Genomic DNA, 26,370 nt, shown 5'->3' on the forward strand with positions numbered 1-26,370 from the left:
GCTTTGCATGGGAACTTGTTTTTGTGCGTTTATGTGTGTGTATATATGTGTGCCTATGTATATTACCTGTCATGGATATTTGAAAAATAGAAGATCTATTCCATGGAGAAAGAAAAGGCTGTGAGTATATAGAGAAGAAATGCATAAAAAAAGTCATCTAAAAATGAATACAAGCCGGTCATCTCTTCTTAAGGAGAAAAAAAAAGTGAAAAGAAGGGATGAGTTAATGTGTTAGGGGTTAATAGGAGGTGCATCTTACCTGTGACAGAGCTACATGTGGGCTGATGTGGCCAATGCACACACCATCCGACACCACACCAGCTCATAAAAATTGCCTTAATTACATATTCGTAACTCATCAATTTTTATTATCTGAGTGCTCCTTGAAGATTAAAATTACGCTGACATGTGTGTAGACCTTGACTTTGAAAATGACTTGTGACGTACAAAGCACTCGCAAAGCGTAGGGCTGATTCAGACTCACTCTGGTAATGTATAAGGTGGGTGGACTAAAATTTCATCTTCTTCCGAGTCCAGCACCTTGGAGAGGTTTTTAGAACCTTCTTTGATCTTCTTTCAAGTGGTTTGTTAGTCTTCTGATTGAAAAGCCTCCTTAGAAACACAACGCCTTTTAGCCAAAAAAAAATTCTGGTTCTGCCTTTGCATCTTACCCCTACCCATGGACAAGTGCCCCCCGGGGAATCTTCCTCCAAAAAGAAAAGGCACATAACTTTTCATCCATTTACAAATGCACACATGAACTTTGAAATATTACCAATAACTGCCTAGATATTACAAGTAATTTTTTTTAAAAAAAAAGCACTTAGATTACCACCGCCCACTTGGCTGCAGTTATAGATGAACTAGTCACTTAGTTGAGTGAAATGAGAAATTATTCCTCTATTCTATAGTACTCTATGGAGCCATTTGACAATAAGAACAACACGGGATTGTTTCATGAATCTGCTCAAAATTTGGATAGATTCATATGATATTTGAAGAAGTGTTTTATGAATCTACTCTAAATTTAAGGCATATTCATGGAACGCCCAGACAATGTTCATAGTACCAAACAGAGCCTGAGCCTGTAAATGCTTAGCTTAGAAGAATGAAAACCTGGTTCAAGTTTATATTAATCTATCTTAAATTTAATATAAATTCATGAAACACTTGTACGTTGTTCCTAATACCAAACAGTCCCTCTAGATGCTTCACTTAAAAAAGAATGAAAACCTCCCTTTCATACTTCCAAGGTTCGTCCACATCATTCATAGGTACCATTATTGAAGACCTTTATTCTAAGCTATATCCATATTATTGTTTTCCTAATAATTAGGTCCCCATGTATAATCTGCATTTATCTTCTTTTAAGAAGTCAAAGTCGCGTATTCATTGACAATGTCCTAAACTATAAATGGCCAACTTGTGGATGGGGTTATAATTCCACAGTAGTTAGCCAAATTTGTCGACTTTTGTTGGCAAATGTTATTCTGCAGCTGGATTGATCCGACTCTTTTGGACATGAGCAGTTCTGTGCATGCAACAAGTATGTTCCAAAGAGGATGGAGGACATTTTTTATCTTTTCATAAAATTAATGTGTAGTTTAGACTTTATATTTAAAAAAAAAATTACCATTTTAAAATGTTTTTTTATTTTAATAAAAGTATTTTGGTCATTGTACACCAGGTGCACAATTTGTCATGCACAAGGCTGTGCACATAACCAGCTTCGGTTAGAGGTGGGGCCAGGCTGCAGCGAAAGGAGGATATTGGTGTGGTCAGAGGCCCCCTACCATAAATAGCTGGACCGTCTTCCGCCAACCCGAGCTTGAGTAAACACAGCTGGTTGTGCCACACCAGCCACACGTCAGCCTAGAACACCTAATTGGCCAAGTCAAATATGAGCCTCGTTCCGGTGTGGTTCAAGCCGAGGTGAATTCAAAGACAGATCATGGACAAAACGAATGCATGTAGAGGGTTACATGTCTAGCCAATAGCGGAGCTAGAAAAATTAGCTGGAGGGACACTCGTTTAAAAATACTCATATATGGTGGGACACCTATATATATATAAAAACATAAATGTTTAAACATGTCCATTTAAAAATAAAAAAATGTTAAGAGACTGGTGTGGGCAAGTCACCATGTAGGTCCGCCACTGTGTCCAGCACTGTCCGAGCTAAAGGAGGTGGCAATTATTAAGCAAGCAAACATAGCGGTACAACTGATACTACGTGCAACAGTAACAAGTTGCCGGATTTGTGCAAGAATCAACATTCTTTCCACCCATTGTCCTTCTCATCGTATGGTAAAATTTCGCAAACTTCTCAAGGTTAATCATGGAACAGTTCACTCATGAGTGTGGTTCGCTACATGTTGATAAGTGGTGACCTAAATTAATGCTAAATGATGAAAAATTTTATGACATTTGTCTCTTACTTTTTCTTTCAACCATCCATCATAAAGATGACCTTCATGAGTGAGTGAGTATGGTGACTCGAGATAGCCAATGTCTTCATTCAGTTTTCCCCTCTCTCAAAATGATTTATATAATCAGATTTATGAAAAATTAGCAGATATATTTGGTAGGCATAATTTCCTTAATTTTTTTTATTTTTTATGTGATTTATTTGCATGATAAACCCAAAAACTCATGTCAAAAGAAATAGAAATCAACATTGAAATTAATGTGCTCACCTTTAGTATGCATATCAAAGAAAATGATTTCCTATCAATTTGTATGGTCCTAATAAGAACAATAACAAACTGTTTCATGTATCTACCCTAAAGATGGATCCGGGCACCCTTAAAATATATAGTAGTCCTGATGAGTAGGTTAAATTTTGGTTGGTAGGGTGTCCTACTCAAAAGAGTTGGGGAGGAGAGGACAGGGTACATATGGTCCCCTTCCGTTTATTGAAATGTGCCCTCAACACGACGATGCCAAGGCCACAGGGTTCTGTCTAACCGACCCTCCGGTGGGGCAATGGCCGGCAGCTTTCCACAGTGACCAGTGCCTCCATTACCATTGTCTGCAGCAAGTCAACACCAATAGCAACTGGTCAGGCATGGAAGACGAGAGGGACCGCTCCTTGTGTGAACGCATGGAAGATGGTGCAGTTTCTGTACGCAGTACGAAATTGGGAGTCATCAATCAATGAGTCCATGGCTTGCACGACTCTTCTCCACTCAGAGTCGTGGAAGCAGCCATGGCCAACTGTTGCCACCTTCCTTCATTCCATGGTCCCCTTCACCGTGAGGGTTCCGTGCCGTTTCCCATTTGATCGCGCATTTAATTTACAGTGGGTACATTCCAAAGGCAGATTCAAAGGCACTAAATATATGGTTAACAAATAATTTTCAATTGATCTTGAGGTGATTACTCAATATCGTGAGACTCACCCATGGAGTTAATTTCTATCAAATTCAATTACTGAAAATAAAGTTTTATATTGGGCTCAGTCAAACATACACTATCTTTGCCCTTCTGGTACATTCAAACTCAATTAAGCGACCCCTTAAAAAGAATTAATATTTTAGAAAAACTGAGTTTTTAGACAACTTGGTCAAGAATGAGGTAAATGTGGGCACTGCTCACACAATTGCCCACATAGATTTACAAAAAACTTTTATCTTCATATGTGATACTTTCTCGAAATTTGCTTCATTGGTACTTTCTAAAAATTTAAAAATTTTTACAACTAGTGCCCTTAAGCCAAAATTTTTGAATTCTAGCTCTGTTTGGGTGACAAGATTAAAACACCCTTTTGTATTAATAATGTTCCCTTATGAAAATGTTCTTTTATCAAACTTGAATTTCTATTAACCCAATTTTGATGTCATATATATACGTCTTAAGCGCCATCTTTTTGAAGGCAAAACCACATTTTGCCTTCAAAAATATATTTATCGGTCTTATTGGAACACACCCTAAATATTTTTCATGATTTAAGGTAATGAATGGAGCTAAACTTGTTGAACTTGAATAGATAATGAATGGCCCCTCCTCACATTTTGGAAAAACAGAACGCCCCCTTTCTTTGCCCACCGGCCGGCGGAGAGTCAGCGTCACCCTTCGTCGCCTATCGGCGGAGAGATTCGTTCCCAGAAGCAAAGCTTCTGGCAGGCGTTATGCTTACATTTTTGAAAACTTTTTAACTTCAAATGTAAAAATTATCAAAAGCATTATTCACCCTGTATAAATTTTGAAAATACTATTCAGCCTTTTTGAAAAAAAAAAAAAAAAAAGGTGATGGCTTCGCCCTTAGATTCTGCTTTTTTAGAAAAAATTTATGGGTTCGCCTCGAGATTCAGCTGAACTATTCTCCAAATCTTGTGCTAGGCGATTTCTCCCTGACATTCATCTTTTTCCGTGAGTTTGGTTCGATCTGTTCGAGTCGTTTAGGAAAAGTCTGTATCTATGCATGCATGCATGTGTTTGTATTTGTACAGATTTACTTGTTCTCTTTCAAAGAACAAGGGAAAAATGTGGGTGAGAACGTTCGCTTTATTCCCTCTTCATAAAGGATGAATCTGGGCAAGTACAAGGCACACATGGGCATGCATTAATTTAAACGGTGGAAGAGTACAGACACAAGAAGTTCAATACAGATACGTACCATCCGTTCCGTGAGAGTCTTCCAATGTGGAAAATGGCTTTTCCCATTTGAAGAGTATTCCTAGGAGTAAAACTTTAAGGCTCTTTGGTGCAGCCGATGGGCTGAGCCGCTGTTAGCAGCAGGTGGTCGTTGGTTCAAATCCCGGAGGGGCCAAGTCCCTGCAAAAAAAAAAAGGCCTTGAAGGAAGGGTACTAGTTCTGAAGTTTTAATTATGCTGCTGGGTGATCGACAATATCGACTGAATTTTTCTATAAGAAAATTTGGCTTAGTTTTTTGTCATGGTTTCATGAAACTGTTTCAAGATTTATGGAATATTAAATCACAGTATTTTATGAATATGTCCAATGTAAATTCATGAAACAACTGTTCTCCCAAACGACCTCTCAGGATCACATCATGGGTTAGAAAGGGCAAAAAGTTGTCAGTAAAAACTTGAACTAATGACTGGCTGCTGACCCATCTTTAGGGTATATATATATATATATTCAACGAACTGATTTCTAGCTCAACCTTTTTCTTCTGTTCCTTTTCTAAAACTATCATCTCTACTTTAAATTGGTACATAATTTAATAAGAGAAAAAAACCTGAAAATCCAATCTCTAACCCAACCTTATGAAACTGGTTTTTTTTGTTTGCCATATATATATATATAACGATGGATCATAATCGATATTTTTTTCACATTAAAAAAAAACTTAGTTGCCTCATAGGAAGCCTACATATATAGTTGTGCAATGATCAATTTGTTGTGTGCATTAACGACCCTTTCCCCAACCTATCAACCTTGAGAACCTAAAGATGAACTAAAATTGGAAAAGAAAAAGAAATAAAGGCCAGAAATGCATTTGGGTGCCAGACTAACTTTCAGAAGTGCGCTGAAAAAATGAATAAAAATCATATATAAAGGTACAGTTAGGTGAATTATAGATAGATTAGCAATGAACAAATGTGCTAATTATTTAATCCATGGAGCATATACCTTTCCAACGCCAATCTAAGTCAACCGAATCAAAACAATGAAATGGTTGAGTACTAATTATAAAATATATGCATATGCAAAACTAAGAATTTTGTTAAAGAATAAGCACTTTAATCAGACCAGCTGCTGTCCAGTTGTGTTGGGCAGAAGTCCGCTATTCTCTCGAAGGAAAACAATGCAAAAGAACTATGAAGTAACTTGCGCTGCAACTGAGACAAAATGTCGTAGGAGAGGACAGGTTACTTGTGGAGATACTTACTCCCTGGATCGTATGTCATATCATTTATGCTTTCGTGTTTCAACATTATTTTATTCATTTTCGAGTGAGCAAGAGAGACACACCGTCCCGCCAAAGGCAGAAGTTTTCACCCAACTCTACATCCCCCAAGAATACACATAGTCTGCTTTCGGTGCCTTGAGTACCACTTCCTTCACCTTATGTTTATGTGTCATTCCGGAGCCAACTCCGTCAGAAACAATAACATATTTATTTTGTAGCATCCAAAATGATTAAGTGTTTATCTTTCTAATTATGACCCATACCTTTTCAATTCTTATGAAAATTAAGCCTATTATTGTCGGTCAGTTTCTACCATTCATAGTTTGATTAATATTATTCATCGTTTGAAGACCAAAATTTCCGCCGGCGACCGGCGCCGGAGCAGCATGCAGTAAAACCATGTACATTCTCCGAGACCTTGGAAGATGATCCAGTACTCAACCTTCTTGGAAGCAGCGGGAGAACTCTTTGCGTCCTCCTTCGGATCAGGAGTATTTGTCACACCTATACTGTTAATCCCACGTAAAAGTTATATATGCCATCAACTTTATATGTTTATGATGCATACCCATTTTAATTAAACCATTTAGGCTTGATTTCTTTAAATAAAATTTAAGCACACGAGACGCATATAACACTGCATTTCCTAGAAACTAAACGCAACTATGTGTAAAAAAAATCTTGAAAATCTAATGCGTAAATCAATTTTTTTTATGATTAATAGCTTATTTAGCTGATCAAATATAGTAATTCACATATATTGGATTCTCATGTTCTTTTTGTATTTTTAAACACTGGAAGGCTCAGTGCGTACATATATAGGTTGCATATTTGGGCAGCTTGATTTTATTTATGTGGAGAGAGAAAGAGAGAGAGAGAGAGAGAGAGAGAGAGAGAGAGAGAGAATCTTATGCATGCTACCTAATCGTTGGGACCCAAGCTCCATTTAAATAGCATTGGAGAGCTTGAATATATTGACTTTAACAAATCAAAGTTAAGTGCTTAATTGCTCATTTTAGTGACGGTACCCAGAGCTCGAGCTCGACTCGTTCTTGCGGTTTGTTATTTGACTGCGCCTAAGCAAGCCTGCACCGAGCTTCGGCTCTATCGATTCGTAAATGAGAAAAAAAAAATGACATCACCCAAGCCTCCACATAAGCAAATTAATCCCACAAACAAAGAGTAAAAGTAAGAAATTAACTACTCAGAGACATTTTGGGGTAAGTAGGAGAGAGAGTGATGGCCCATTAATTTGTCGTTGCCATTTGGACCATGACTGATGCATGGCCCCATAGGAAACGGCTACTGTTACGCCATTGTTTTTTGCCACCCAATAGTCTTTCCTAGGAATTGGATTCCACCTAAGAAAGCTGTCGATCGTGAATAACACTTATATCTCTTTCTCATTATAAAAAGGTTTCATTGTCATGGAAAATTCCGTGGTGCGGTAATTCCTGTTGCCTTTAGAGTTGGAAACGTTTTCTTCGTGTGAAAATGCAAAATAATTGCCGGCAACTTACGAGAAAGTGAACTGATGACACATATCGTGCAGCTTTCCAAATGTATCGTGTTGAAGTACCTTATAATTAAGGGCACGTTTGATTGGGCACACAACCTTTATTTCACATTGTACAAGTTATCATTAATGCAGGGAAAGCTGCCCAACACAGAGGACAACTTGCGTCCTATGAGATTAATGCACCATGAAATGGTTATTGTAAGGGCCCAACTCACTCCCACATCGGGTTTAGGCTGGTGGTTTAATCGATTCAAATTTGCTCATTAATAGTTTTTATTTTAAACTGTAAAAGGTTAGAAGCTAAAATAACCAACTACTTAACTAGTGAATTTATAAGTCTCTCAAGATTCTTTACAATCTTATGTATATATCATTAAACTTCTCAAAGTGAAACAATACAATATACCTCCATTTATAACTCTCCCAAAATTCTTTACAATCTTGTATATATGATTAAACTTCTCAAAATGAAACGTTAGAATCTACCTCCGTTAAGACATGCATTTTCGTATGTATGGTACCCTAGATATGAGTGTTGAACCATGCTCTGATATCACTGTAACAGCACGACTGACGGATCTCAACCCCGCCCCTTCCTTTTAGCAACTTCGGTTTAGCCTTGAAAAACTAGAAACCAAGGCAACTAATCGCTTAACAAACCCTTTTTATAAGTCCTCCAAAACTTTTCATAATTTTAGATAAGGATTAAACTTCTCAAAGTGGAGCATTGTAATTTTTTCCACCCTATGACACATGGCCGTGGAATGATATGGCAACAACCTGCTCAAACACACAGTGTAGAAAGTAGATATTTTTTTGCCATATATGACAGCCATGGAGCCCATTAATGAGAGCCAAGAAGAAAATGTTATATGTTTGGGCTTAACAAGGAATAACATGTTATAGTAAAATCATAAGTATCTATAGTAAAATCATAAATATCTATTTTGAACCTAAAGTTAAAAAAAAAAGACTTTTTTCTTGAAGAAATGATAAAAATATCCGTTTCTTTTCCAGAAATGATTGTATAGGAGCATGACACGCTTGTTCCAGGCCAAACACGCAAAGGGCTCATGTGGAGGCCAAAACCACATGGCCCATTTGGATTTTTAAGAAATTTTTAAAATACATACACTCATGTTTTCATGAACAAACTCTTATTCTCTTCCTGTAACTGACAGTCTTAAGGAGCATAGCATAACGGGTCTCTGATCATTAACGTTAGTTAGATTTCTATGGGTGTCATCCAACAGTCTCGAACCTGAAGAGCAGCAAGAAAGGGAAAAAAAAACTAATATCTCCTCCCTTCCCTCCTACAACTAAAAAAAAGTGCATGATAAGCGTGTGCTTGTTAGGCTTTGTTTCTGTGTTGTACAAGAATTTAGCAACCTTTTCAACGAAGAAAAAATTGAAAAAAAGAAGATGCTTTCCACTTGGTATTTGTTAATGTCCATCGGACCTCTCAGTAGATGGAATTCCTTGTCATCCTGTACGGGTGTGCCGATTATTTTTCTCAAGGAGAAGTGAGACAGAACAATGATTTTGTCGTTTGGAGTAAATTACAAAGAGGTACCTAATATATTAGCAATGCACAATTCAGTTGCCAAGATATTTACTCATTTTAAAACTTTGTTCCCTGCCATTTCCGAATGAATTTCTGTTCATGGAAGTACAGCTACTGCGGTCTCTTTTACATGAAGACTTAAATGAAGCCAATTCAATCACTTCTTCTACAAATAGGTGCTCAATGCTCAAGTTTTGATGGTTTCACAAAAACACTTCCATTCGACTGCTTGAATTGCAGACAAAAGGGAAGGTGGTTTATTGATACTCGCATTACATAGGAGGTTTGTCGCATTCCCTCGAGCAATAGCGAAGCCAGGATTGTTTGGTTGAGGGGCACTCGAGTCACTAACACAGGTTTGAAGTTGGTGCTCCATGTAACCATGATATCATGGCAATATAATTTTGAATTTTACTTATAAACTTTTGATAGGCTGGTGTGGGCAGTATCTCTTCGGACCTGCCCTTTAGTCGACCTTACCGGCAACCACACATGCAACCCATCTGATGCAGACACGTAAACCCTGCTTTAGGAGCATGTTGTTGTTATACCATAGAAGAATTTACCTTATGCAAATCCCAAAAAATCAATCATAATATATACCAAAAAAAAAAAAGAATTAACAGTATACTTCTTTTACCATGTACCCATCTAGCATGTAGTTCTTTGTACTTATAGTGACTCTCATGAATATGCTGTAGAACTTAGGAATATCTTCCTTGGGGATTCTTTCCCGGTTCACGTGCATTTTTGGAATATAAACCTAACCTGCACCAAATAGCACTATGATGAATCTATACTGATATTTTTTCCACTGCCATGCATAGCTAAGAACCAAACCCATCCTCCAGCTAGCTACGGCTCCATCGCTTCGTTAGCAGTTCTTCATTTTTAGTTTTCCCCTCTAGTAATGAGAAATCCACCAAAGAAGAACTCATTTAATCCATTCATTTCTACCTTGATAAGGAAGACACGGATGAATCTGTCTATACCGTTTGTTTGATGTTGAGAATTTGGCAGCTTGGTTTTACCATGCTCTACTGGGAGATAACATATCCCTAGTCTTTAGGATATTTTATCTCTTGCTTATAAACATGTAAAAATGATTGACCATACTGGGAAGACTGGCTACTTTCATCTGCAAACAAGTCATCCGGGCCAAAACTTGTTTTACCATGCAATCAAACAGGCCTTCAATGTGAGACGGAGGCTCTACAAAATCCACTTGCATATGAGGAAGGAAAGTTTCTCGTAGCGTATCAGCTTTGCAAGATGGAGCATCGCACGGAAAAGTCACCCCATGTACTGGGAAGGTTTGAATTTGATCTACCAAGTTCGATACATGGGGCTCTTGTTTGCATAAAAAAAAAGAGTAAAATAAAATAATTTATGAGGCGGATTATTTCCTTAAAAGAATCAGCAATCAATTTTGATCACTCTTATCATCTATCAAAGAAAATTAATCAGCTTCAAGAACACCAAATCTACAGTTATTTTAATGGTATGACATTATGGGTCTCACTTGAACTTCCAAAATATTCTTTTAATCGCTTAAACAACCAGTTACCAATAAATATTATAATCAAACACGTAAAAGTAGACAAGAAAATAGAAGCAAACCGATTTAATTTGATCGCTTACCTGATATGAACGGGCCGGCCGATTCTACAAAATTGCTGCTTGTAGAAGTAGCAACCCAACAGCTACTGGGTCCTCTTCTTTAGATTGAATCAAGAATCATTTCCTTCTAATAAATAAGCTTTGACAACAGTAACCATCGGTTCCTGAGACCATCCAATTTCAAGCTGTCTATAAGCGTGTTCTAATGTGGGTCTGAGATATATGTGATGTTCGGGCATTTTCAAAAAATAAAAAAAAATAATTAAAGAAAAAAAAAATCTGAAGGTTGTGACCCTCAAGTTTTGCAGGTGGTGACCTTTCATTGGCAGCTTAAGTTTGAACATGGTAGCCAGAAAATCATCATCCCTTGTGAAATGAATGTGACATGGAGGCCCTTTGGGCAAGAAGACAAAGATATTAGCCTATCTAAAAAGATAGACAAAGATATTATATATGATAATAGGCCCTTAGGTAGTGGAATCTAAAGGTGCATGTTTGTGGTGTTACGTGTATGAAGACTACACTAGTCTATCGAAGTTGAAATGGAAAAGAGCTTTGATCATTTGGTGGATGGTGGGGAATACAGAATTGGAAAGCAATCCATTTTCACCAAAAAGGTAACAAACAAGGAATTGGTTAAAACAGTAGAACAGAATTTTTACTGTGAGGAATGAATTCTAATGTTCTCAACATTGTTACCAAAGCGAACTGTCTTCCAGAATAAAGAAAACAATTGTTATTTCATCTTGGAATCAAAGAACGAAAGCAAACATATTCAAATCAGATGGCTTGCAGAGCTGAAGTTAATGTGTGTTGCCTGACGTGGGCTAATTTGCACCCATATTTTCAATTGCAGATCCTTCTGTAAAAAGTATTGTTTCTTGGTGGAATATCTATGTGGTGAGTAGGGATGCTGAGAGTGCTGCTGTGTTTTTTTCTGAGGTTTCAGTTTTTTCTTTGTTGGGTTCTAGAGATTCTATCTGATTTCTTTATGTATTTAGTTGTTTTAGTTGAATTTGTTTGGAAGTGTACGTCTTCCGGTTTCTTCTTCAATCATTTAACAGCAGCGTCACCACTTGTTTGAATGGGGCGGCACGAGGGGCGGCCGAAAGTTCAGCCCCCATGAGTACCACTCCTTGCATAATCCTGAGTCAGGGCGCGCACTTGAGAGAGTAACAGTGTTTTTCGTTCTTCTTTTGCGAGAAGCATGATTCAGTAATCCTTTGCTCCTTTATCAAGGAGAGATCTTTTCTTCTTTTATTTCCAAATAAAAAAGTAAGCACCTAGTAAGGAGCAAAGTAATAAACTGGCCCACGGGATCCATCTTTATTGAGATCGTTCATGGTTAAAACTTAAAACATTATTCCAGTCGTTTTCATCTTCAAGTTCCATGCGCAGGTAAACCTGGAGGTTTTGGAATGGTTCTACCATAAAAAAGGATGGTTGTCGGGGCTCACCTAAGGTTTTCCTCGCCAACAGCAACCACACTTGAATAACCATGGAAGAAAAGATAAAGAATCTATATCATCTGTGTAAAGGTGATTTTAATTTTTTTCTTTTTTACTTCTCAAAGATGTTTGTTTTTTTTCTAGTGCTCAGTCAGAGGCATCTGGTAGGCAGACCAATGGCCTCCCAGAATTGGAATATGCTCCAGTAAGATAAGATAAGATAATTGACCTAATCCCAAGACTGATTCAACTGTCAAAACTCAAACTATATTGAAATCAGACCTGAAACAACAGTCGATCAAGGGCCTGATCTAGGCAAAAGTTGAATATAGTGTTGGCTTTATGAGTTCTAACTCAATCCGAGCCAAGACCTCCCCACTGGTTCAGTAAAGAAATGAACAGGTTAGATTCGGTTCGCATGTTGGATATTTCCACTGTTAGCACCAATTGGTGGTTGAATTCCGCACAGTTAAATGCATTGGAAGTCGGGTCAAAATCGAATTTTGTATAGTAAAACGTGGCAAAACCTCCTAATGAATTCGGCGCATTTGCACCCCTGGTTGCACAAATAAGACCCAAAATTAGATTTGTTTTAAGTTTTTGACTAAATCAGTATGCATTCTGCACATATAATTAGCGTTGGACATCCACATAAAGAATTGTGCTAACTGGAATATGGACATCCCCACTGCCCACCATTAAAATTTGGCAGTAAGTTCCTATAGACTTTCATGGGTCAGCTTCTACGTGTAGGCCCCAGCTGGTAATGATCACCAGGGACTTGTTGGTCATTCTACAAGTCCACGGTGAATGTCAGTGGCCATTGACAAGAACACTGGCGTCAGCTTCTTTTTGAGTTAGTTTTGGCTGATTTTTAATTTTTCAAATTATTTCAGGGGTAACATCCCTGACACCCGCAAGATAATCCAAGAAGGGGTGAAGACATTGGGTTCTGTGCTTTTGTTTTCGGAGCAGTTTGAAGGTGATATTTAGAACAAGATATGTAGCATCATTCTTGCTCTATAAAGATGCCGGCAGGGGAATAGGTGAGAAACTGCTGTTTACCAAAAGAGAGACTGGATTGGAAAGGAATGCAGAATGTGGCCTTTATGTGCTTTCCATGTGCATTATGCGCTCCACATGTTGTTGGAGGCGTGAGGATGGGCTTCCCGAAAACTTGATATCTGAATTTGGAGAGGCTGGATACTTCTGGAACTGGTTCTATTGTCGTGGTGCCAAAGTGAAAATTCAATTTAAAAGGGCACTTTCCTTTTAGTTTGTGATGGTTTTGTGGGTGTGATGGAGAGGAATAGAGTGAAGAGATTCAAAAGGATTTGTGTCTTTTGTGGGAGCAGTTCAGGGAACAGAACTGTCTTTAGTGATGCTGCTCTTGATTTGGGGAACGAATTGGTTAGCATCTCTGCTTTTTTTTATTTGAGGAAAAGTTGCTTCCTTTTGTGGGCATCTCTTTTATTGTCTTTCATCTTTTTAATTCTTGCATCCTCTTTTTGTTGCTTATGGTTCTCACGAGATGCGGGATTCCTGTTGTTGTGGCTTATTCTGTGAGCTTGGTCAGTGTTGAAGGCCTGCAAATGGATGGGAGTGGAGCTTTTCTTTTTTCCTTGTGATGGTCCTTTTGGGCTGTTCATTTAATAATTTGATTACCCTGTTCAATACTTGCCTTTTTCCTTTCTTTGGCTTATGTTTCTTGTGTGAACAGGTGAAGAGAAAGATAAATTTGGTTTATGGTGGAGGAAGTGCAGGATTGATGGGCTTGATTGCTAAGACTGTCTTTGATGGCGGTTGCCATGTCCTTGGGTGAGCAGTTGATCAAATTCTAGCATTACTGTAATACTGAAGGGACACACTTTTACAAATTTTGCACTACAAATGATGTTCTCTGCTTTCTTCCTCTGTTGCAAATTTTGCCTACAATTATGCTGTTCTCTTCTTCTTCTTCTTCTTGCTCTTTCTTCTCTTCTTCCCTTTTTCTTATGTTCCCCTTTGTCTGTTGTTAACCACAGAGTGATCCCCACAGCGCTGATGCCACTAGAGGTATTAGACAGAACCTGCGGCTTTATTTATATTGAACAGCAGGCTTTTGATTTCCATATTCATTTTAATCTTTTGCCGTACTCGTTTCCAGAAAAAATATGTGGAGGTATCTTGAGCTTGTTTACAGAGAGAGATATTTGATGCGATGTGTAAATGCTTATCTTGAGCCTTAAATATCCCTCTGCACAACAGACTCCATTTACCTTTCAGAAAACAGGATTTCAATCTGGATATAGAAGGAAATTTTTCATCAGGAAGCTGGGAATTCTTCACCTGTTCCGTCCAATTAAGAATACCTTTCTCAAAGTTGCAAGGCGAAAATTACTGGATTTCTAGCTAAAAAGGTTCTGAATTAGTTAAAACTCTGAAATCCAACAGAACAATACTAAGAGAAATAAGAGAGAGAGAGAGAGAGAGAGAGAGAGAGAGAGAGAGAGAGAGATTCTTTGCTTGTTAAACATGACTGCTTTGAATGGTAGTTATGGTATTAAAAATTCAAGATTGTGGCCTTAGGTACTAAATGGAAAATTAGTTTGACGCTCTCAGCTATGGTCAGTCATTAAAGTCCATCTTTCTTTTCTAGCATATCCTGTTCAGTACAATACTTACCGGCTGTATTCTTTATTTAACAAGCTAGAATAAGGTCAAATTTTTTCTTCGTTGGACTTTGTCCCAATCATGAGAGAATTTGCTGCAAGACCATTTGTTTATGTTAGAATGTGTGTGCACCTCAGGGTGACTAGTTTGAACTGGCAGCTAGATTTTTTTCTTGATGATCAGTAATGCCAAAGGAAGAATGTAAACTTTCGAAATTTTGATAGAGCAACTGAAAAATTGTAAAAACGATCTTTGCTCCAGATTAGAACTAAAGGAGCCTCTGCTAGCCCAAATATCTATTTTTCTCTTCCATACATCATCCGAGCAATGTGGTTCAGCAGTTCCTGGAGTGAGCAAATAATAATTCACCTGATAAAAAACATTTCCCTCGAGCTTACATCCTGTAACTTCTATTATATAACCGAGGTTCAATTGGTGGGAATTGTCAACATTTGTAGATATGTGGCAAACCTGTTGGTGATGTAAAGAAAGTTGCTGACATGCACGAACGCAAGGCAGAAATGGCGCGGCAATCTGATGCTTTTATTGCTCTACCTGGTAACCCTTTATCAATTTGAATATCTAGGAGAGTAAAGACTTGGATACCTGTAATGGTTATATATTTATCATATGCATTTACTCTTGCTGGTTTTCCAATGCCTTAGGAGGTTATGGAACCATGGAAGAACTACTGGAGATGATTACTTGGTCACAGCTTGGCATCCATGACAAACCTGTAAATTGCCCTCCCCTTATGCTAGTCTGTCTGTTTCCCTTTTGGGAGCCCCTGATTGGTTTGGATTACTAATCATGCTGACTGTAATTCACTCAGGTTGGTCTGTTAAATGTTGACGGATACTACAATTCCTTGCTTGCATTATTTGATAATAGTGTTGTTGAAGGTTTCATAAAACCGGCAGCCAGGCATATAGTTGTCTCTGCACCAACTGCCCAAGAACTTATACTTAAGATGGAGGTACTATCACTTTTCTTTTGTGTGCTTACTCCCCTGCTTCATTATTAGCATAGTCATCTAAATTTTGACATAGCCAAATGTCAACGTATAATTAGACAATGGATGTCTTACTTTAGAATCGTGCATATGACCTGCCAGTATCAGATGTTGAGATCTGATTTAGCTAGAGCTTGATAGGAACATCTAAGTTGGTTAATCTGCTAATGGTTCAAGTTGAACCAATCAGGCTGCTAAGAGCAAATTCATATGAACACTGAGCAAGTTTGCTTGTTTTAATCATGATTGATGCTCGTGCGCTCTCCACATTGAATATGCAGGAATACATTCCACTCCATGAACAGGTGGCACCACGTCAAAGTTGGGAGGTCGAACGACTAGAATACACGGCCAACGTTGATTCTTCTGATGATCAGACTTGATTACAGGACTGTTATATGCCCAGTCGATTCTTTTCTTTTCTTTTCAAGTTGTGTATATGCAAGTGGATGTAAAGGTCCATCAGAAGTTCTCACTTCTCACCAATTATATTCTAATAAATCATCTTTCTTGTCTTACCATTTTCACAACTTTGCATTTCATGAAGAATCAAACAAACACTTCAAATGTATGCCTGCAATTTTCTGTTCCTGGAAAGTCAGGCCAATGTAGAGCATCTGTGCTCGGGCCCAACATGTCGTAAAAGGTCTCACAACAGAGGCAGGCAGAACACAGAGACGCGACATTATAACTTAAAATCACGATTACGTTTGTCATAGTTCTAGCATCAAACCTGGAAGCTCTGCTAGCAAAATGCGTGAAACTGTCTGAATGCCATTGGAATTTGTTGTACAGGGCATCCATGTGATGAGAATCTGAAGCAAAAAAGAAACTGCAACAGCCTGCAGATTCTGATGGGCTTCAGTTACTATTCACAGTGTTCGTGCTTATCCACTATTGTCACGCAATGTGTGGTGAAAAGCCAAACTTTGGTGGTCCTGGTGCTGGAACTGTTTGCTGGTCTACGCGGCCACAGTAGGGACTGTCCCCATGGGTCCCTCTTCCTTTCTGGTGTTGCATCCTTTTCTGATATGGATGCTCACTCAACTATTGGCCCCCAGTACTAAGGGCATGAGGAGGTTGATGAAACTCTGGGCCTCCTGTTCATTTATGTTATCATGTACCATTTCCCCCAACCCCCTTCCTCCAAATTTCCTCTCTCTTTCACCCCTAGTGGTGGAGAACGGGTTACGTGGTATAGGTTTCAGCAGTTGTCATGGCTGGGTCGGATGGTACAGGTTGCAGGACAGCACCTCTCTCTCTCGCTCGCGTAAATGTGCAGCATGAGCTCCCAGTTGCCTTTCTTTTTCTGTCTCAGTAGTGTTGATTAGGAGAAACGTGTAGTGCTTGTACCACCCTAGATGATGAATAAACATAAGAATGCTACGGAGAAAAAGACTACAGAAGTTTGGAGATAATAGTTCCTTGGTACCTCTGGCGAACAGGAAGGGATGCAAAACTGATTCTTCTGACTGCCATGTCCGCAAGAGGAAAAGGATACTCTGAGAGAGAGAGAGAGAGAGTGAATTTGGAAGTGTTTGGCAGCTGGTTCAGACTGAAGAGAGAGTGAGGAAGAGAGAGAGAGAGAGAGAGAGAGAGAGAGAGAGAGAGAGAGAATGGGTTTGAAGTGTTCGGCAGCTGGTTCAAACTGGTTTGGAAGAACACAGCTGGGGAATAATTGGAGCGTTGTTGTAGGTGTCCAGGCTCATCGACCTCCACCCTGCACAAAGCAGATCCTACACTCTACCCGAGGCTGAACGCCTACCACCTGCACTGCACCCACGCGGTTCTCATACTTGTATTGCAGTCCCCCGAGTACCCTTTGCCCAGAATCTGCTTCTCCCATGAGGAAAAGGTGAAATTAAAGCCGAAGTCACCCGTTGTTTTACACAAGCATGCCAGATACCTCGCATATGCCTGTGACAGGCTTCTGAAACAGTGATGCATTGTCGATGAATGGAATGGTTTTGTTGGTATTTTACATTTCTGGGACACCCTAAAGAGTTTACTAGTTGAACCTTGTAGCAAGTGATTATCTTTTGCTTGCTGTGACTTTTGAACATGCCACATCTCAGTCTTGAAGAGGAAGAGAGCACTTACAGACCTTTCTATTTCTTTGTTCGTGGATTATTAGTAGCATGAGCATCATCCAAACTGTAACCAAGACTTGCTTGGTAGAAGGGAAAGTTAGTTGCGATTTTTCTTTTGTGGGATAACTAAAAAGGCAAGGTGGACATGCGTGCTTTACAGACCTGAAGGGCTTTTGTTTGAGTTTACACTGCTGAGGAGGTGACTGCAAGCATATACATGTACTTGCTCTGACGTCCATTTTCTCTTCTTAGCATTACGAGAATCCAACCGCGTTGCACCCAGATTGTCAGATTAACTGAATTGAGCATGCGAAATAAATAGGATTAGATGAGAAAAGATTGTTCGCGAGGATTTCATTGTAGTGGATTTGGAATGGGTATGCATCAATCCAAGTCTTATTATTGGCCAGTTTTGTTAGAGCAAATGAAATTGGTTTTCGCTTCTGCATCCAAAATCAAACTACAACCCAAATCCAACGGATAAAGTCATAAAACTGAACTGATGACATGATACATACCAATTAGCCAGTGAAGATTTGATGTCAGCCTTCCTCGACCCAACTCTAAATTCGAACCCCAAAATCCCATTATGATGGAATCTGCAACGCGAGATTGCAAACCAAACTTACTGTACTTTATATTCCTGATGCCCATTATCGCAGTGTGTCCCAACAGTTTGTCGCTGATGCTCCTTTTTCATGGAGTTGGAAAATTTTCGGGCTTGACCACCTTTATGCTAATTCAAATTCCGAAGAAACAAATCTAACTCTGTTTAGGAATCTTAGAGCTTGCCGGACAACCTATTTAACTATTCTAATGCAGTGTTTTAAACACCTACCCAAGAAGATTTCCTTTGCGAAATCCATTTTGCCATTCACAATGAACAGTGCCAGGCATGGAAGTCACAAGGGATGGTTCCTAAATGGAGCCAGAATAAAATCGGAAATTGCTTTCCATTGAAACCATGCAAGTGCAACCCGAGGTGTGAAAAGTAAGGGCTGGAAAACCAACCAGGACCCTGATGGGGCCCTATTATTCTTTCTGCTGCCAGGAAATTTCAGAAGAGCTGCATTCCTTGACAATAAAAATCCCAGCTCTCTACAGTCTATGAATTTTGAAGCCCTTCAGAAAGAACAAGTTGTTCAACCTGAGTTCACATGAGACGAGAGCCACCCCATGGAGAATGAACAAAACATCAAGGGATGTGGAAAGGTGGCTCCACAATTATTATCACAAAACAGGTCCGGGGAAGTTCATGGGAATCTGACCAATATATTCAGAAAGTATATCTGTAATTTTGAAAGGGAAAAAAATCTGCAAATGGATGGATTCTTACAGTTCCATCAAATGACAAATCTTTGAGACCACATATGGAATGTCGGTAAAAAAATTAATTGAATCAAATTTTGGCATATGATTATGCTAGTCGGGATCACTAGCAGCAGGAATGAAGAGCAGTACACGAGCACCACCCAGGAAATAAAATACATAATTATTACATACAATAAGAACAAAGGAGAGAGACATACATAAATAGACATATCTGTTCAACTATCTGTGCCTTCTTGCAAATCATCTACCAGCTCTTCCTGCTCTGATATCTGCGGCAACATGCTTCTTGCTGCCCGTGTATTCTCTTGGTTGACCTTGTCAAGGTTCTTCTGGAGTGTCTGCATTTTACTTTCTTGTTGCTTAATTGCTGACGTCAATGACCTCAAATCTGAACGCTCTCTCTGACTAAGAGAGAGGGACTGCAAATTCATTAAGGAAAACTAAATCCATCAATATGGCTAGACCAAATAATGGTCACACGTCTAACTAAAAGCTAAGTGTTAAGTGCAAGGGGAAAAACTTGAATGATAGAAGTACTCTGATATATACATGCAGATACCGGTGTTTACATGCACATGCATGTGTGTAACCGTTAGTCAGTTACACATTACTGTTGTGTTTAAAAAGTTTAGATCAAAAAGGATAAAAATAGGGAAATTATATTTCATGTGCCCAGGGGAAGCATCGACATATATCTTTGACTACTCATTCTCTCTTGCTCTGAGCTCCTATTAAGAATTTTTTCAAAAAGAAGGTAAAGAATTGAGCAGCATCATTCCTTTTTGCCAGCTCAGATGGAACTAGGCATTATACATCTGCATTCAAGAGTAAAGAACAATTCTTCTCATTCAATGACATGAAAGTTCACACATATACTCCATTTGCCACCACCATCTTGGCAAATAAGCACCGGGGATCATATGCATACTAGAAACTAAACAGTTAGTGGAAGAATGTGAAACCGCAGAGAGAATGATAAAGTTAGATAAGTGATCTTTTATATGATTTAGAATAGAAAAAAATAAACAAAAAAGTGAGCAATTTAATTGGCTTATGCCACTATGGATAGAAATTAAGTATTGGATCTGCATTCTTTGTGAGACAATTCTCCTACTCTTTTCTCTGAATTGTTTCTTCAGAGTTCACACCCCTCAACTGCATGAAACATTGGTCCTCTACATTAGTCAACTTCATTACCTTCTACAGCAGAACAGTGACAGCTTCTAGCTTGACTACCTAGTAGTATTCAATAAAGAAAAGGAAAATCACCACACCGAAATGTGGTCCATTATCATTGTGCACTATTAAAGGTAGATAGCAGTTTTATGTAGTCTAGAGAGAGAGAGAGAGGAGAAGAAGAAACCCAGCGTCATTCTGTTTGGACCACCTTATACACAGATAGTAATTCTGATCGTTCATTTGTTCCTTCGAATCTCTGTAACACACAAAGCTGGGAGACAGCCAGAATGGCTCTAGCTGTTGCCTGCTTGTTTCTGAATCTCTAAAGCACATAACGCTGAGGCCTTTGGACTTCAACTCAAAGATATATGGTCTGAAATGGTGAACAGATCAAATCTGATGTATGCTTGTCAAAATAGGTGCTACTTTACCAGCAAAAGTACTTTCAGAGTTGGAGGTAGTCTAAACTGTACCTTCATGTCCTCTAAAACAAAGTTTGAATCACATTATATTTGGTCAATAAACTTATTTTATGGTGAAGCTATAAGTTTGCTCCTGGAATACGCTATCTAAGCCAACCTACTTATTTTGATCATGAACACACATCTAGTCTGTAAATAAATTGGTTTCCACTGAAATGACTTCCGCATATCTAAGCTAATGCACAAAAGGAAAAAATTGTAATGGCTTTATATGTAAACATTAGATTTTAGCCAAAAGAAGATTCAGATCTGGAATCACTTCCACTAAGAAGCCAATCCAATTCTAAAAGAGTCATTGCCATCAATTCTGTTACTAAATCAAGTAACTTTATAGTTGTATCATGTATGCAGGTTCAAATTTAGGTAAGATTTGCAGAGCATCATGTGGTTGCCAGAAAACAGCAAGGACCTGAAATATAACATGCAACGGGGGTAAGATGCAAAATAAAATTAGGAAAGAAAGAAAAGACTTCACAGCTCATTCTCTTGAACTGCAAAGTACAGGTACAGGTAACTACAGCTTTAAAGCTGCATTTATAGGGTGTGCCTCCAGTTAGATTTTAACTGTTAGGGTGATATGTCACTCAAATTACATGTCCTTCCTTATGGGGGTTGTTACTCAAATTTTACCAGAGAATTATTTGCGACTTTGCTATCTTGTGACTGAAAGATTGAAACATCTGCAACACATCATCTCTCTAAAACACCATCAAGTTATAAATTTAGTATAAGCATCTATGAGAAAATGATTCCTGTCAATACTCCTTGAAAATTGCTCGCCCTCCGACAGTCGAGTGTTTATTGATCCAAATGAGCATGACAATTCAGCTCCAGAAAATGTTCTTAAAGGAACAGCTGAGAGACCTTTGTACACCACGACTCTTAATTTTCTCAGAAAAAAAGAATTGGCTTGATACTAAAAGATAAGTTCCATTGTCCAACGAAAGGAAGTTAAAGGGTGACATTATGAAACTCTCTGTTGTGTCCTAATGTTTCTTCAATTTTATTGCCCATTATGATCTAATCTACTTCTCTGCTAGAGAGGCTTGGGCTAAAGTGGTAGTCATTACTTCCTAATGGATGTCCCTCTTCCATTTATGCCCCATCAAAGGACTCTTCTGATCTCCTCCATACTAGATCTAGGTATTTGCTTCATTAGATGTGGCTAAACTGCTAATTTCCTTTTTGATAATTGAACCAATCCTGTGGAGTCAGTAGAGTACGCATATAAATGCTTCTGTGATGGAAGATCAGTTCAAGTAGAGATGTCCTATTTGTGTGATACGTGGTGTATAAGTTCTTCTATAGGAAAAGCACCCTTTTGTGAAAGGAAACAGGAAGAAAGAAGCATAAAGAGTTTAACCAATAAAAAAGGAAATAAACTATGGGACAATCAAGATCCGACACAAAGTAAAATATCGCACTGAATGATTTGGCCATGACAGACAAAAACATATAGCACCACAAGAAAAGGTTAACTAGGTATAATTTGGAAGGAAGTAAGAGAAAGTGCAATCAAAGGGAACTTGGAAAGACACCATGCCATTTTCAAAATTATGAAAGATTTTGGGGTGGCAAAGTGTTGTTACATATACAAACTCGCAAGCAGATAAAGACCTCGTAAAGCACTACCAATTCGCCAGAATATCTTTCTTGTAAGATAAAACAAACATGTGAAACTACAGAAACAGAACCACCCTTAAAAACAGTGCAGAACTAATACAACAATTGCGCCTTGACTACCAAACAAATCTAAGGTAATGAAGCTTGTCCTTTTGTGCTTTTTTCCCTCAACAAATAAAGGGTTGGAAGGAACCTATCGGCTACTAAATTATAGGAGTTGACACTTGACAGTAACGAATTCCACTGGCAGAACCCACCCACATTCATGTGAAGGAAATATCTAGCAGCCAATTCTATGGATGCCAAAGATTAGAAACTCTAATTCATGAAAATGTGAAATAGACTCATTTAAATAATGGACAGCATTCCCAATTCTCTGGAAAGCGAGGCCGTTTCCTTTTTTTGGACAGAGCACAGCAAGCCACGTAACATAATGATACAAAGTTGTAGATGTCACCAAAATATGAGGCCTAAGATTATAAGCAAACACGGGAGAAAGAAAGACTAGCAAGTGGCAGTCACGGGAGAAGACAAACACCTTCTCGAGCACCGATGCTCTCTGCCTGAGATCATCCTCCGATTCCGCCTGCTTGTGAATGGATTGAAGAACATGCAGTACGTGAGAAAGAAGGAACTCATCGCAATGTTCCTTAATGTTGCACCAAGGCACGCTCGATCCGCAGCCGACTTGATGGAAGGGGCACTTAACAAGCTTCATGGGGCAGACCGTGATGCAATGGCGATCCATCTCTCGCCGCAAAACCATCTCTGAGCACCCTTGCTCGCAATCCAGGATCTTCAGGGGGCAAGTGGAATCATGGTTTTCCAAGTGCACCGCACAGAAGGTAGCACGACACCCTTCGTTCTCGCAATTCATAACTCTGAACGCGCATACCTTCTTGTGATCCTCGAGTTCCTCCGGCGTATCGAATTTCGCCGCGCAGTGAAACTCATTTTTGAAATCCACATTCTTGATCAGAATCTCTGCTACCGGCTTCCTCTGGTCGATCGGCCAGAACCCACGTCTCCCCAATTCCTGAACTACATCGTCAATGTTGTCCTCCCTTCTCTCACTGAGCAACCACCCCGAAACCCGGCTCCAGAGATTCCTCTTCGTGGTCGTGAAGTCGTCGATCATGTTGGAGATTATCTCGGTGGGATGGAAGGGATCTGAGCTCTCGTCCACGCCATCCAGAATCACGGATTCGGCGACGAACGATTCGCTCTGTTGCTGGAGATAATCCACCATCTCTTTCCGGAACTCTTTCGCGATCGAGGACACGCCTCTGAAAAGCGCCCCACTAGTATTGTCCGAGCAAGCAGTGGCCAATCCAACGAGCAGAATCTGAGCGATTTCGTGCGCCAACTGAACATCAAAATAGTCGCAAGGACAAAGAGGCCCGTCTTTCTTCGCCTCCATCTTCTCGTCCACTTTCAGCTCCACCGTCTCCATCTTCTCACTGTCTTTCAATTCCAACGACTCCATTTTATTCTCTTCGACGTTCAAGTCCACAGAATCCATTTTCGTCTCATCGTCGTCCCATTCCTCAGAATCCTTTTCCTTTTCTTCGGCGTATGACTCCGCAGATTCCATTTTCTTCTCGTCGACGTTCGACTCCACGTGATCCATCGGATCAACGCGACCAACAGCAGGAATCAAGCACAATAGGGCGCTCCCACCATCAAATTGTGATGAACTGAACAAGAAAATTCATCACCCAGAAGCCACCACCATTCAAAACCCAAATTAAAATTAAACGAGAAAAGGTAACAATTTTTTGAAAAGGTCTATAGCCATCGCTGATGAAGCCCCTCCCGCCGAGAGAGAGAAGGAGATCTCGGCTATTAATGGAAAATAGGAGAAACGGCAAATTTCCTCTTGCGTGGTCAGTAGGATCCCAAGGTTTTCAGCAATTCAAAGAAGGTGGACGTCAGAATTTTCTGCGCCTTGCTTAGGAAATTATGAAGTACGTTGAGGGCAATGCATTCTGAGTTGAATATGCCTACTTTGATTACTTTTGCGCAAAATGAGCTCCACAAATCCGACGATTTTGTGACCAATGTAATCTTGTTTGAGATCGAGGCTTGAGCTTTGTGTTATTTACAAGAATTATCTACGCATCAAAAGGAAAGACTTGCACGTCAACTGTAAGAGCGTGTTTGATTGTCAATGGTTATTAAAGAATACTCTTTGTGCACGACTCAATCAAATATAAGCGAAGAAATCTAGGGACTTAGACAATTAAACTCCAATAGCTCGTGTTTTAACCACTCACATGCCTAACTAAACTTAGTCTTTGGAAGTAATGAGATAGTCGCAATGAGTTTACACATAGGGCGAGCAACTTAAGTCTCAAGTTTTATTAACATCAATATGCATCTATCATATGGAAGAAAATGATAAGTTTAGGAATATGCTTCAATCTTTAAGACAGATTAATAGAACACTCACATAGTGTTTCAACTTCCAAACACTCTAAAAGAGAGCGCCAATTGGTTGGGTTAGCGAATGGTAAAAGATGAGTTGGTAATTTGATGCTCTTGAGTGTTCATCCTTCCATGTGTTGAGATACTAGCCTTAGGGTGTTGCAATAAAGAGTAGAGATACCTGGTCAGGTACCCAGCCTGCCTGATGCCCACCTCTATTGATGACCGGTTTAATGAAGCTAAAAGTATGATAAAGATCTCCTTTTTTTATTAAAATAGTTTGTTAAGTACATGTTTGGACTATAAAATCAGTTTTCAGATACTGTTTAGTAGTACCTACTATGGTTTAGTATTACCTACACGGTTACTTAGTAGTCACGTTCTCGAAAGTTGAAATTTCATGGAAATTACAAGAAGCCTTTTTGTGGGACATAATATAGTTGGGATTTTTTATTTGTTGCATTAACTCTAGCGGCTTTCATTATGTACCTTGTTATTTAATGAAACCCACCTACCCAAAGAAGTACATTAAAAATATGATACGAAAACCTAACAGAATTTGTAAGCTGTTCACCGCAATTTATTAACGTTTTTTTTTTCATTAGTGACTTTTATGAGGACTTGAAAAGGCAAAATTGACCAATTTTCCATTGGGATCTCTTTTTTCTATCTTTTACAAGATGGCACCATACTTTTAAGGGGTCCATAAAAAAAAAACAACAACAACAATTTGTAGGTAATCATTGGACTGTGAGGTGATGTTCCATTCCTTAAACGAATTTAGTGACTATATATATACAAAAGGTGGAAGTTGCGATGTGCTAGATAGTTGTTGGATTTGGATTGTTAAAATTTAAAAATCTGTCGCTAAAAAGCTGTCAAATCACTGTAAACAGTGGCTAATGTAAATTTTGTGGCTATTTTATGATAACAAATTTTTAAAATTTTCTAAACACGGCCCCATTGAACACACACCCGTTCTGCATGACATGACAACATAATGCTCTTCTATTTTCAATGTTGAATAAGTTGTAACATACAGTTTTCAACTGCATATTACTCATATTAAAAAGTGCCGGCTCTGAAGATTAGCATCATCAAGAAGAAGTAAGTTTTGCATGCAGGTCAAGGCTGCTGACAGTTCAGACCGCATGGCATCGACTGCATCGTCAGCCATGAAAGCTTCTTGCAGATCAGCAGGCCCCGGTTCACAGTACAGCACACGAGTTTAAGTAGATCGACTCACAGCTATTGTGAGGACGACGGTACCCAAAACCTTTTGTCGTTGTCCATCTCTCCGCGTATACTAAAAACCAACATCGAGCCAGGTGTACTGCTGTTGACCCAACTGTGGCTTGAAGGCCTGAACCTCGAAACTTTATAGGAGTACATTTCTAAGGTACTGTGGCATCAGTTTTCTCAAATGAATCGAGCAACCAGTTGCTTGGCTCTCAATCTGCTCTTCAAAAGGTTTCTGTGGGTTAATAGAAGAAACAAAAACTAAGATGTTAAAGAAATGAAAAATGAATAATATATAAAGGGTG

The 26,370-nt window shown here is 39.0% G+C and overlaps 2 protein-coding genes across 4 annotated transcripts; one reads left to right on the top strand and one right to left on the bottom strand.

Moving 5' to 3' along the window:
- Positions 1-12,909: 12,909 nt before the first annotated feature.
- On the top strand, positions 12,910-16,214 carry LOC116256211 (cytokinin riboside 5'-monophosphate phosphoribohydrolase LOG8-like). 3 transcript variants are annotated; one of them, XM_031632500.2, is made up of 8 exons: positions 12,910-13,439; positions 13,561-13,653; positions 13,750-13,847; positions 14,054-14,084; positions 15,140-15,239; positions 15,347-15,417; positions 15,514-15,657; positions 15,975-16,214. In XM_031632500.2, the coding sequence occupies exons 3-8, from the start codon at positions 13,798-13,800 to the stop codon at positions 16,074-16,076; spliced, it is 498 nt and encodes a 165-aa protein (XP_031488360.1). In that variant the 5' UTR covers positions 12,910-13,439; positions 13,561-13,653; positions 13,750-13,797; the 3' UTR covers positions 16,077-16,214. The 3 variants fall into 3 exon arrangements, with proteins under 3 accessions (XP_031488360.1, XP_031488359.1, XP_031488358.1); XM_031632499.2 differs by having other exon boundaries at positions 12,911-13,439; positions 13,561-13,847; XM_031632498.2 differs by lacking the exon at positions 13,561-13,653 and having other exon boundaries at positions 12,912-13,439.
- Positions 16,215-19,157: 2,943 nt separating this feature from the next.
- LOC116256462 (uncharacterized) lies at positions 19,158-24,462 on the bottom strand. The gene is made up of 2 exons (XM_031632833.2): positions 22,938-24,462; positions 19,158-19,534 (listed from the first exon to the last, which is right to left on the bottom strand). Exons 1-2 carry the CDS (start codon positions 24,027-24,029, stop codon positions 19,331-19,333), a joined length of 1,296 nt encoding a protein of 431 aa, XP_031488693.1. The 5' UTR covers positions 24,030-24,462; the 3' UTR covers positions 19,158-19,330.
- Between the last annotated feature and the right edge of the window lie 1,908 nt (positions 24,463-26,370).

The sequence above is a fragment of the Nymphaea colorata genome, chromosome 6, assembly GCF_008831285.2.
Source record: "Nymphaea colorata isolate Beijing-Zhang1983 chromosome 6, ASM883128v2, whole genome shotgun sequence".
Taxonomy (NCBI): domain Eukaryota; kingdom Viridiplantae; phylum Streptophyta; class Magnoliopsida; order Nymphaeales; family Nymphaeaceae; genus Nymphaea; species Nymphaea colorata.

Coding starts and splice junctions, on each gene's coding strand:
- LOC116256462 (XM_031632833.2), bottom strand. CDS start 24,029: ATGGATCACGTGGAGTCGAACGTCGACGAGAAGAAAATGGAATCTGCG. Junction 19,535..22,937: donor GAGCATCGGTGCTCGAGAAG/GTGTTTGTCTTC, acceptor ATGAATTTGCAG/TCCCTCTCTCTTAGTCAGAG.
- LOC116256211 (XM_031632498.2), top strand. CDS start 13,329: ATGGAGAGGAATAGAGTGAAGAGATTCAAAAGGATTTGTGTCTTTTGT. Junction 15,418..15,513: donor TTGGCATCCATGACAAACCT/GTAAATTGCCCT, acceptor TAATTCACTCAG/GTTGGTCTGTTAAATGTTGA. Junction 15,658..15,974: donor AACTTATACTTAAGATGGAG/GTACTATCACTT, acceptor TTGAATATGCAG/GAATACATTCCACTCCATGA.